This window comes from Eutrema salsugineum, unplaced genomic scaffold (genome assembly GCF_000478725.1).
Source record: "Eutrema salsugineum unplaced genomic scaffold, Eutsalg1_0 scaffold_11, whole genome shotgun sequence".
Lineage (NCBI taxonomy): Eukaryota > Viridiplantae > Streptophyta > Magnoliopsida > Brassicales > Brassicaceae > Eutrema > Eutrema salsugineum.
The window spans coordinates 9,353,273-9,365,644 of NW_006256901.1; the positions used below are offsets into that span (position 1 = coordinate 9,353,273).

At 40.4% G+C, this 12,372-nt stretch overlaps 2 protein-coding genes across 2 annotated transcripts; both read left to right on the top strand.

The window, feature by feature from the left end:
• Positions 1-207: 207 nt before the first annotated feature.
• Positions 208-2,256, top strand: LOC112089843 (FK506-binding protein 4-like). The gene is made up of 3 exons (XM_024160598.1): positions 208-346; positions 1,390-2,066; positions 2,155-2,256. Exons 1-3 carry the CDS (start codon positions 208-210, stop codon positions 2,254-2,256), a joined length of 918 nt encoding a protein of 305 aa, XP_024016366.1.
• Positions 2,257-4,417: 2,161 nt separating this feature from the next.
• LOC18026211 (ubiquitin-conjugating enzyme E2 11) lies at positions 4,418-4,873 on the top strand. Its single transcript, XM_006409635.1, has one exon. The coding sequence runs from the start codon at positions 4,418-4,420 to the stop codon at positions 4,871-4,873; it is 456 nt and encodes a 151-aa protein (XP_006409698.1).
• Positions 4,874-12,372: the final 7,499 nt, after the last annotated feature.

Sequence of the window (12,372 nt, forward strand, 5' to 3'; positions counted from 1 at the left end):
GATTCATTCGTCTTCGTCTTCTGATTTCGACTTTCTATTTAGATAACTTTGTAGAATTGAACACGATTATGTGTAGAATCGAAAATCGATTTATATGTTTTCTGTTCGGTTGGTAATTACAAAATATGAGTCATGGAATGTATCGAAAGAGTGTTTAATTATGCTAGACAAGAATTGTACTCAAATTCTGATTCACCGTAGGAGAAAATGGTAGAAGGAGTTGTCGATTCGGAGACGGGTAATAATCAGATAGTGTTGTGGCAGAACACTAATGAAACTACGGAAACTGAGACTGAGGAGGAGGAGAACCAGCCATGGCCACCCGTGAGAATGTTCTTCGAGCCAAGTCAGTATCATAATGCAATAAAGCTTGGAACAAGATGTTATATCCACAAAGCTGTTGCAAAATTGGAGCCCCTAGACCTTGAACCCCATGACCTGATATGGTTTATAGAACACCCACAGTTCAAACACTTTTGGTACATGCATAGGGCCATGCATGAGGACACAACACACAAGATGATGGGAATGTGGTTGCTTCTTCTTTGGAAAGCAAACACAAATAAGAAGAGGGAAGCTTGGTTTGTAGTGAATGGCATACCAATTCGCTATTCCCTTAGAGAGCATGCCTTTTTGTGTGGATTAAACTGTCTACCGTACCCAGAGAAATATGAGAGCACATGAACTAATTCGTTTAAGAATAGATATTTCCAGGAAACCGTCCCATCCCTGCTGCTGTTGAAAAAATGCTATAGTCGATGTGAGGGCTAGATCATCCTGATCGGTTGAAGATGTGTGTCGCCTACTTCTTATCCTCTATAATTAGTGAGAAAACGAAAACCAGTAAGGGAGCACCATCTGTTGACCCTTTATTCCTGAGGATTGTGATGATCTTGAGGCTTGTAAAAGGTTTCCTTGGGGTAGATATTCATTCGATGTAAATATGAAGGAGATTGAGCACACAATGAGGTATTTCAAAGGGGTCGTCGAAACATAGGCCTGGATATTTCCAAGCTTTGTTACTCCCTTGGAGGTATGTACATTATAAAGATTTTGTAAGTATGTAATACTATGAGCGTAAGTGTATTTTGTTGGGTTTATGTGTAGTTGCTAACTTTTGAGGTCATCCCATGTCTAAAGAACAAATACAGAGAAGATGTTAGAGGAGCAGAAAGGGATTGTCCCCGGATGTGCATGCAGAAGTTCCAACCATTCACCCTAAAAGGTTTCTCTTTGTCGACTCTATGAAACACTGGGTAACACTAGGGTTATCAAGAGTATATTGCAACCACTCCAAGGATGAGATAATTATTCTTGCTGGAGTCACGAAGAGGAATGAAGGAGAAGATGTCGGTGATATCGTTCCTGACAATTAGACGGGACGTTTAGTTGAGGAAAAGAAGCCGATATTCTGGAAAGAGATATGCAAGATCGATGTTGATGCCCGAGATAATAAGGAGCGGGTAAACCATCCTGCAGTGGCTAAGAAAAATGTGGTGACGGAGAATGTGGCGCCTCTTGGATTGGTGGAACAGCTTCAGAGCTTGCAGAAGAGTATGGACGCTCAGTTTCTCCGAATCAGTGCCCGAATGGATGACATTGATACAAGACTCTGCTCTGTAAAAATATATATAAAAGAGACAAGAAGAGAAAGAGAAAGACCAGGAGATGAGGAAGGAGAAGTTTTACGAAATGATGTAGAACATGAACATGAACAAGGTGGAGAGAAACTTGAAAGTTTGGTGACAACTGAGAAAGCAAAGAAGCAGAAGCAGCCAAACCAGAAGCCGAAGAAGAAGCAGAAAGTGCCAGAGCAGAAGGAGCCGGAGCAGAAGGAGCCGGAGCAGAAGAAGCCAGAGCAGAAGGAGACGAAGCAGAAGAAGCCGGAGCAGAAAGAGCCGGAGATGAATGAGACGGAGCTGAAAGAGGCGGAGCAGAAGGAGGCAGAGAAGAAAGAGGCAGATCATAAGGAGGTGGAGCAGAAGGAAGCGGAGCAGAAGGAGACAGAGCAGAAGGAGGTGGAGCTGCTTGTAGTCCAATCTCCGTATCTGCTTAGAAGTAAAGAGGTATTGAAGTTTTAAGAGTAATATCCATTGTTTTGGTAATACTTAATATTCTGTGGTAACACTATGTTGTATTACTTGGTATGTGTAGGTAGAACCAGACTTTGCTGACGCTGTGAATGTAGAAGTGGGTGCAGGTAAACGGAAACAAGAGCAATCGAAGCTAGGGCCAAACACAAGGAAGAGACGTTAAGTCTCCTCGGACATTTGGTCTTTGTATTTGTATTTGGATTAAATTCTCAAACTTTAGGGTGTGTACTTACTTCTATTTTTATTATTGGTTTTGGATAACTAAGTATTATTTGGTAAAACCGTAAGTATTATTGAAAACCATAAATTGGTATAACTAAGTATTAATTGGTGAAACCGAAGGTATTATTGAAAAACCATAAATTCGTATAACTAAGTATTAACTGGTGAAACCGAAGGTATAATTGAAAACCATAAATTGGTATAACTATGTATTATTGGTGAAACCACATGTAAATTGGGAAACCCTAAGTTCAAAGGGGTCGACATTCATTTGTATAACCTAGTATTATTTGGTGTAACCATTGTATATCTTAGTATTATTTGGTATAACCACTTATATATGAGAAATACTTGGCCTAAACAGTTTGAGTTAAAATTATCAGAATAATGTTTATACACAACATAAGGAAGTACAAAAGTTTGCGAATTGTTAACATAAGGAATCCAGAACATAAGGAAGTACAAAAAACACAAAATATAAGACACAAAACATCAGACTCATTCACCAGTTCACCATTTCAGGAAAAACCCTAACTACCCGGTACACATATCGGAATAACTTTCTGCTTTCGCGAGTTAAGAAGCAGTAGTAGCAGATGTTCCATGGTTTATACTCATCATCCCACCAATGCTCTCATGGGTTAACTGTATCGCACAAACAGTGGATAAGAGTATTGATGCGCAGTAAAAAGCAATGGTGGCTTTCATTGAACATCTGTGACAACGCTATTTGCCAACCAAGATATACTTCTTCAACGAGCTCCCAGCTGCACTTCCTTATTGTTTCCCGGCTTAGTTTGATGAGGTACTCATCACCCTCGGGATGTTCCATAACAAGTTTCATGAACATCTCGTAAACATATACTGCACGCGTGTACCATCTATCCGCCGCATCATTTATCAGTTGAATCCCTCCAAAATCGTGTCGATGAAAATAGAGTTGCATACCTCGCATGAAAAACAATCCTCGATTTCATGCATCATAGAACTCTCTGAAGACATCAATGATGAGATGAACATCTTGATCCACTGGATGACCCATATTAAAGGGATCTACTTCAGCGTAGAAGCCGGGGCCTCTGGTGCAGGCGTTGAACCTATGAAAAATAGAGCGAATCCGTATTAGATCACCAACTGTGTTAACCGTCGCTGCCAGAATTTTTTCCAGTAGTTCGTCTGGTAGGGCTAGTAGGTAAGAGTACTCTGCCATGGATTTATAGATGAAAGTGATTGAGGCCGAGTTTTGTGAAAGGGATTTTGAGGAAAATATCTGAACCCCTAAGAGAAAATGATGGATTTTTGAAATATAAAAAGAAAATCTGAACCATAAGAGAAAGGTGGAAAAAGTGATGGATTTTGGGAAAGTAAAGGAGAAGGAGAAAAATGATGGATTTTGGAACTTCTTTCCGTATGGATTTGATTTGGAAACTTAAATAATAGAAAATGGAGGAAGTGAGTAGTCTCGTCGAGTAAATGCATCCGTAAGCTAGATAATGGGAATAAGAAGGAGAGAGAGGAATAATTGCTACTCTCATTAATACGTAATTGAAAATATATGATTATTATATATTCAATATTCAATAAGAAAGAGGAATAAATCTGGAGAACTGATATATTCAGATATTTTTTTATTCAGATTTTACCACGTGAGAGGAAGTTATTTAGTGTTAAAAAGCAGAAAAATTGAGTAATTAAATATGTAGACGTGTTGCATGGACGAAATGAGAAAATTAGGAAAGAGGAAACGGTCACTTCTAAGGGATAAGGTTAAACGTGATCTGTATCTCTGTAAAAATAAATAAATAATAATAAATTTAGCTGTCAAAAAGACTGGTACAACTACCAACATTATCTTTTTTTTTACTGCTATATTAATTAAATAATTATTTCTTGGGTTTATTAGGAAAGAGACGTGACTTTTAACTTCTCCGCACAATTCTCTTAAGGCAAAACGGTTGAAGGGTATTTATTATATGAGTCGCACCCAATAGTTTTTCTTTCTCTTTCTATAAATATAACTCACTCTCCCTCTCACTCATATTTATCTTCTAAATCATCTTCTTTCTATTTAGTGTTATCTTTGCTTTCTTTCTCGCTTCGAAATGGCCCCTACATCGTGGATCATGATTCATCTGAGGGAGTTGTTGAGGTTTCCGGCGAGTAGGTTCAGTGTAGGGCTGGTGGCAGAAGACATTTACGAATGGCAAGCAACGCTGATAGGCCCCCTTGGAAGTCCATACGAAGGGGGCATCTTCTTCCCCTCCATTCATTTCCCACCGGAGTACCCCTTCAAGCCACCAAGGGTGTCGTGGAAGACGTCGATTCTGCACCCCAACATCGACAAACCCCACATTTTCTATCCGCTACTCGTCACCGCTACCTGCAGGACCGGGACGACGGTGAAAGAATTCCTCCAAGCGTTCCATGACATGCTGCTCCACCCTATGGTGGAGGAAGACGACCACTTCCTCGAAGACGTCGCCCGCATGTGCGTCTTAGAGCCGGAGAGGTACGAGAAGGAGGCCCGCTTGATGACCGAGGCACACGCCATAAATTAATTCATGGCGTTTTCACCCCAAAAATAATGAATTTTATGTTTTTAAGTTTTTAAGTTTTTAGTTATTTATAATTTATGGTTGAAGTGTTTTTAATTTCTGCTTTTATTGTAAAATATATAATTAAATTTACATGTGTTATTCTCTCTACTATATTATCTCAGCCGATAAATAAGGAAACCCTAATATATCGAGATAATGCAGTACCATTTGGTGTAACCACATGTTATTTGGAAAATTAAAAACTGGTATAACTCAGTATCATTTGGTGTAACCACATGTTATTCGGAAAATTGAAAACTGGTATAATTCAGTATTATTTGGTGTAACCACATGCTATTCAGAAAATTGAAAACTGGTATAACTCAGTATTATTTGGTGTAACTACATGTTATTCAGAAAATTGAAAACTGGTATAACTCAGTATCATTCGGTGTAACCATATGTTATTCAAAAAATTGAAAACTTGATAATACTGGTAACCTTAAGTAAGTTTTGAGTACAACTAGAAATCTTAACTACTTAAACAGATAGATAATTAAAGAAACCGAAGCCACAGCAAGAAAAGAGAGAACAACCATGTCCTTAATTTCCTTAAATATCATATCTCGTCGCGTCTGATCCAATTCTCTATCCATTTTCTTCAAAACCCAGTCCCAAACCACCTCATAAAGGAGAGCATGAGACCTCCTTGCCTCAACCATTTCCTCCTTCACCTTGTTTACCGATTCATGTAGCTGGGAAATCTCCGTCGAGTGAACCCGGTTCATGGTTCTTGTCCAACCACTCCGGCCTTGCATCTCGGTCAGATCATGCCAAACATCTTGAATCTCTTCTAGCATCGCCTCATCACACCACTTGAAGAGATGACATCTGGGATTCTACAGGACACAAACCGTATAAGCTTATGTATTCCTTATTGCAAGCGAAGAATCTTCTTCACGGATCCAAAACGGTGTGGGATTTTTTTATGATTGGTTGACGATGACAATAACAGACTCACGGAATTCGAGAGTTTTCGTACAATTCGGGTGGAGGGCTACCGCTTGAAAGCTCCGAGTCGGACGACGAGCCGAGACTTGGCATTCTTGCAAAAAAATGTTATTTTGCAAAAACTGAGAGTTTTGGTGGTTTTGGGCTTAAACCCGGATATTTGTTAAATTTTGATGTTTGGGGGTGGGGGGGGAAGAACTTAAATTTGGAACTGTCTGATTTGGGGGAAAAACAAAAATTTTAGTTTCATGGATAAACCCGGTAAATAATAAATAATTATGGTAAGGTCTATTTGTTCCAGCCAATAAGACACGTGTTGAGGTGAAGATCACTTGTCCATCATAGACACATGTCGTTTATTGTAACTGGGAATTTCAAATGTAGTTGTGCCTGCATTTCCAGTTATACTCATCATTACAAGAAAAACATCATTTTACGACGGCCGAAATGGTCGGTAATTCGTCGTAATAGGGCCATTACGACGGATTACCGACGATTTCAAAATCGTCGTAAACTCATCGTCGTAATAGACAAATCGTCGTAAAATCGTTGTATAATATACGACGACTTTGTTTCGTCGTAACATCGAGGCAAACAAAATTGTCGTAAATGCGTCGTACAATTTACGACGAGTTTACATCGAATTGCGTCCACTTGGTCTTCACCTAAACCGTCGTTAAGTGGTTGTTAATGATCGACGTAAGATCGTCGTAAAATGTACGACGCAATAATTGTCGTAAATCAGTCGTAAAGTATTTCTTCATTGCGTCGTAAAATCGTCGTAAATCTCGGACGTATAATCGTCGTATTTGTCGTCGTATATTATAGTCGTAAAGTTGTCGTAATATGTACGACGACATTACGACGGTTTGAATAAATCTATTACGACGATTATACGACGATTTATATATATGAAAAATAAAAAAAAATTAATTGAAAATTTTTAAAAAAAAATAATTCGAATTAAAATTTAAATAAAAAAAATAATTTACAATTTGAAAAATTTTAATTTACAAAAAAAACCCTACAGGTCATCTAAATCTAAATGTATATCGTCGATCCCGTCACCGGCCTCCTGGACATCGTCTTGGACGTGCTCCTTGCCGGGTCTTTGGTTTGATGGTCCCGCCGCCTGATCTCCGGCTCCGGCTGTAGGAGGGTCGACCCCGAGAGATCGGAACATCTCCGCGTCCGTCTGCACCGGCGGCGGTCGAGTCCTAGTAGATGACCTGACGGCAGACGATCCTCCGAGAACCCCATCCGCCTTCAGCTTGTCCAGCTGCGCCATGAGTACCGGGTTGTCGGCTCCCATGATCTCGAAAAGACCGTAGAGCATGTCGATCTTCGTCTCGTACCGGTCGATCGTCGTCTCGTACTGGTTCCGCATCTGATCGATCTCCTGGCGGATAACCGGATCTGCCGGAGCCCGGACGTGACCAGTCGCCGTAGCTCTCGGGGTATCACGGATGGACCCCATCCCTAATACCCGCCCCTTTTTCTTTGGGGCAACCTACAAACATATAAAAACATTATGGTTAGGAATATAATTAATTTAAAACTAAAGTTACATTAATTAAAAAAAGTATTCATAATTAATTACGTACCTCTTCGAAGATCTGGTCCATCTCCGCGACCGTCAGCGCCGGGGTCGATTGGACCGAGCTACCTCCGTCAGACGTTTGACGCGCCTGCTGAGTCAGCTGCGTCTGTCGCTCCTCGATCGCCGCACATGCGGCGTTGTAGATCTCCTCCGCCCGAGGATCCGTGAATTCGCCGTTATGCTTTTTATGCGTCTCGGCGAAAACCTTCGTCATCGGAGGAAGTTCTCCTCCGTTATCTTCGACCTACAAAATAAAAAAGAAAAAATTAATTAGTATCAAGAAATAAGAGTTTAATTATTAGTTGAGAAAAAAAATTTAAGATTTTTCAATGTGCTTACCATCATAAGCCGTCTTCCGGCAAAAGGAATCTGGCCGGAAGTGTGCGGGACGTTCTTCTTATTTCCCGCATCGTCAGTAGCGTTCCTGAAAAATATTTTGATTAGAATCTATTAAAAAAAGAAAAAAATAATGTAAATATTAATGAAATTAACTACGACTTACCTAGATACGGAACACTTGGCGGCGGTAGTCTGGTTGGTTGGATCCGACCAGAACTGGACAAGGCCCTGCCAGACGAACTTGGACATAGGCGGCGGCTTGGCCTTGTCGCCCTCGTCCTCCCACTTCCGTTTCCAGTCGGAAACGGTGTTGTTGAGGCGGAATTTGACCTTCTCCTTGAAGGCCGTCTCCACACGTCCGTGTGCGGATGGTTCCCAATGCCAGTTTTGCTAGGAAAAAAAAAGAAGTTAGTAATTATTGTAAAAAGATAAAATTTAAAAATAAAATTAAAGGAAAGTACTTACCGCAAAACACTTGAACCAAGTGTCAAGTGTGGCCCGATCCAGCTTCTTGTAGCTGGTATGGGGTTGTACGAAAAACCCCTTGATGATATCCGAAACGTTACGACCAACTGCATTGTCGGTCGTAAACCTAGTCAAATAAAAAAATAAATAGTTAATTAATATCAAATATATTAGACGAAAAATTAATTAATTTAAAAATATTGTTGGGAAAATTTACGTACCAATAGGTGCCGGGGGCTCGATCCGGGTCGAGTTTGTTCATGCTCCCACGACCGGGTTGCGCCAGAAGATCGTGTACCGTATACTGGGCATACGGTATAGGCGGGATAGGATCATCGTGATCAGGCTCGGCCTGTGCGGGAGCCGCTGGTTCGACTGGTTGTGGTGGAGGCGGTGGTGGCTGCGGAACAACGACCGGTTGGGAAACCGTCTGTTGTGTTCCCGAGGACTCCGGGATGGCTGAGCCGGTCGCCGAGGTAGACGGAACCGAATCGTCAGAATCGAAGAGCTGTCGGTAGTGAAATCTCTTTTTCCGAGGAGCCATATCGACAGAATCTATTAAAAGGAAAAAAAAAATTTGTTACTAATTTTATTAAAATTAACAAGATCCGGATAAATCTAAATTCCGAACCTAAATCTAAATTCCGAACCTAAATCTAAACTAGTGTACTCGTCGTAAAACCGTCGTAACGTTACGATGACATTACGATGGTTCGTCGTAAAGACGTCGTAATGTCTAAACCCTATTCATTCAGGGCATTAAACCCTAGACTTAGGGTTTAGGGTTTAGACAAATCGTCGTAAAACCGTCGTAAAATTGAATCGTCGTAAAACCGTCGTATAATCAAATTTATGCTAAGAAACTCATCGACCAAGGAGGGAACACTATGGGTCGATGAGTTTCTTAGCATAAATTATTACTGTGTTCTAAAAGTTCGATAATAACAAACATTCACTAAATGCAATGCATGAAATTCAATCAGATTCATCTTCCTCTATTACTTCATCACCATCACCGTCTTCTTCCGCCAAATCGTCATCATCGGTTTCAGCAAACTCATCATCACCTTCTTCTTCTGTATCATCGGGAAGATCTTCAAGTTGCCTGTTTTGAGGGTCTATTAAGAAAATCTCCTCATCAACATCTGGTTCAGACAGATCTACGCATGTGTCCTGTTGAAGTGGAACATCCTCAACCCCTACAATCTTGCCCCTCGGAGCCACTTTAACTACAGCTAACCATGAAATTCCTGTGGATCGAACTCTCGGGTATGGCAGAAATGTTACCTGTTCTGCTTGAGAAGCTAATATAAATGGCTCAAACCTGTTGTACCGTCGTGATTTGTTCACGTCAACAACTCCAAACTTGTTTAGACGTACCCCTCGTCCAACAGTTGGATCAAACCAATCACATTTGAAGAGAACAGTTTTCAGCCTTAACAATCCAGGATACTCTACTTCAATTATTTCTTGCAGAACTCCATAAAAATCGATTTCACCCCTCACACAAACTCCATAGTTTGTTGTCGCCCGCTTTGCACCGTGACGGTATGTGTGAAAAACATAGCCCTGAGTGAAATACATTGAGGCTGTAGTTATTTTTGCCATCGGACCTAGTAGTAACTCATGGAACCATGTTGGAAATTCATCCGGGTCATTCGGGTCCACCTAATAAGAAAAAAATTCTGCTTTGATATCTTGATTTCGATATATAGCAAATTAAAGTAGTCTTTTAATTAAAATTTTCTACGTACTTGCCCTTTTAACCACTGGGCATAGTGTTGATCTTTACGATCATTGATTTCAGTTTCAGAAACCCCAGATATGCATTCTTTAACCTCATCAACAAATGTGCTGCGAAAAACAACAAATAGTAATTAATACTGACAACTCATATAAAGATATTATTAATTAAAAAGGTACCTTTCATACGATGACAACTCTTCACAATTTAACAGGATATACGTATGTGCACTGTGATAATCTTTTTCATTGGACCACCAAACATCTTTTAGTTTTCCACTAAGACGTCCGATCGGCGAGAATATGTCAGGTACACCTTCAACGGCATATGTATGGCCAACTCCTCCATCATCATATCGACGAGTTGCTCTTTTGCGTGTTCGTACTTTCGGTGCAAAATAGTATGACGTGAAGTGTGAAGTCTCTTGCGTTAAGCTTCCCGCCACAATTGAGCCTTCCACTTTAGCTAGATTTTTGGCTTTGCCTTTAAGATGCTTCATGAAACGCTCGAACGGATACATCCACCTGTACTGAACGGGTCCACCGAGCTCTGCTTCGTATGGGAGATGAACAGGAAGATGTTCCATAACATCAAAAAATGATGGTGGGAAGATCTTTTCCATATTGCACAACAAGATTGGAATATTCAATGCTAGTTGTGATATTACATAAACTGATAATGTTCGTGTACTAAGATCCCGAAAAAAAGCACCAATGCCTCCAATAGCTTCATGGACGTTTTTGGGCAAGAGTTCAGCAAATGCAAATGGAAATAATCGTTGCATAAAGACATGGCAGTCATGGCTTTTCATCCCAGCAAACTTTACCCCCTTCTCAACAGATTTGGAAAGATTAGAGACATACCCATCAGGAAATTTAACGTCAGAAGAAACCCATCTGAACAGTGCTGACTTTTGATCTGCACTCAACCGAAATACAGGAACTGGTGCTTTCCCGTTTCTCAGATGCAACTCACTTCTGTTGCATAAATCAGGCAAATCCAATCTTGATTTACCATTGTCTTTTGTTCTTCCCGCTACGTTCATAATTGTATGCATGATGTTATCAAAAAAGTTTTTTTCAATGTGCATGACATCAAGATTGTGTCTGAGCAGATGATCTTTCCAATAAGTTAGTTGCCAGAAGATACTTTTCTTGTGCCAATTATGATGAACTCCATAACCTTCAGACATATTTGTAGGAGTGTGCCAGTTTCCCCCACGAGTTACTGTTTCTTCTGCCCTCCAATGATCTATTTGCACCTGTATATCAGCTCCTGTTAAATTAACGGGAGGAGGAACACGTACACTTTTGTTCTTCAAAAATAACCTCTTGTTCCTCCGATATGGATGGTTATCCGGTAAAAACCTTCGGTGACAATCAAACCAACAAGTTTTTCTACCATGTTTTAGCTGAAACGCATCAGTTCGATGAAGACAATAAGGACAAGATAGCCTCCCATGTGTAGTCCAGCCTGATAGCATACCGTAAGCGGGAAAATCGCTTATTGTCCACATAAGCACAGCCCGCATAGTAAAATTCTTCCTCGTAGAACAGTCATATGTACGAACGCCAGTATACCATAACTGATTCAACTCATGGATGAGTGGCTGAAGAAATACATCGAGAGCTCGCTTCGGATGATTTGGACCTGGAACCAAAATACTTAGGAAAAGAAATTCCCTTTGCATGCACAAATCTGGAGAAAGGTTATAAGGAGTTAGGATTACTGGCCATAATGAATATTGTCTACCAGACATACCAAATGGACTAAAACCATCAGTGCACAGACCAAGATAGACATTCCGTTTGAACTTAGCAAAATCTGGGTATACCATATTGAAGTGTTTCCATGCCTTTGCATCTGATGGATGAACAACTTCTCCATCTACTTGTGTATGTTCCGCATGCCATCTCATTGATGCAGCTGTCCTTTCAGATTGATAAAGCCGTTTTAACCTATCAGTTATAGGGAGATACCACATACGTTGGTACGGTATCCTTTTACGCCCACCAGTTTGAGGCCTGTATCTTGGTTTATGGCAAAATCGACATTCCTCCAGCTGATCATCGTCTTTCCAAAAAATCATACAATTGTCAACACATACATCTATCATCTCAGAAGGTAGACCAAGACTAAAAATCAACTTCTGAATTTCGTAGTATGTTCCCGCTGCCAAGTTATCCTCCGGTAGATACTCCTTCAGAAGATCAGCCCAATCATCCATGCAAACCTCAGCCAGGTTATGATCTGTTTTAATTGACATCATCCTAGCTGCCAACGATAATTTAGACAAGCCTTCTCTACATCCTTCGTAGATTGGCTGATTAGCATTGTCTAACAAATCATAAAATCGTTTGG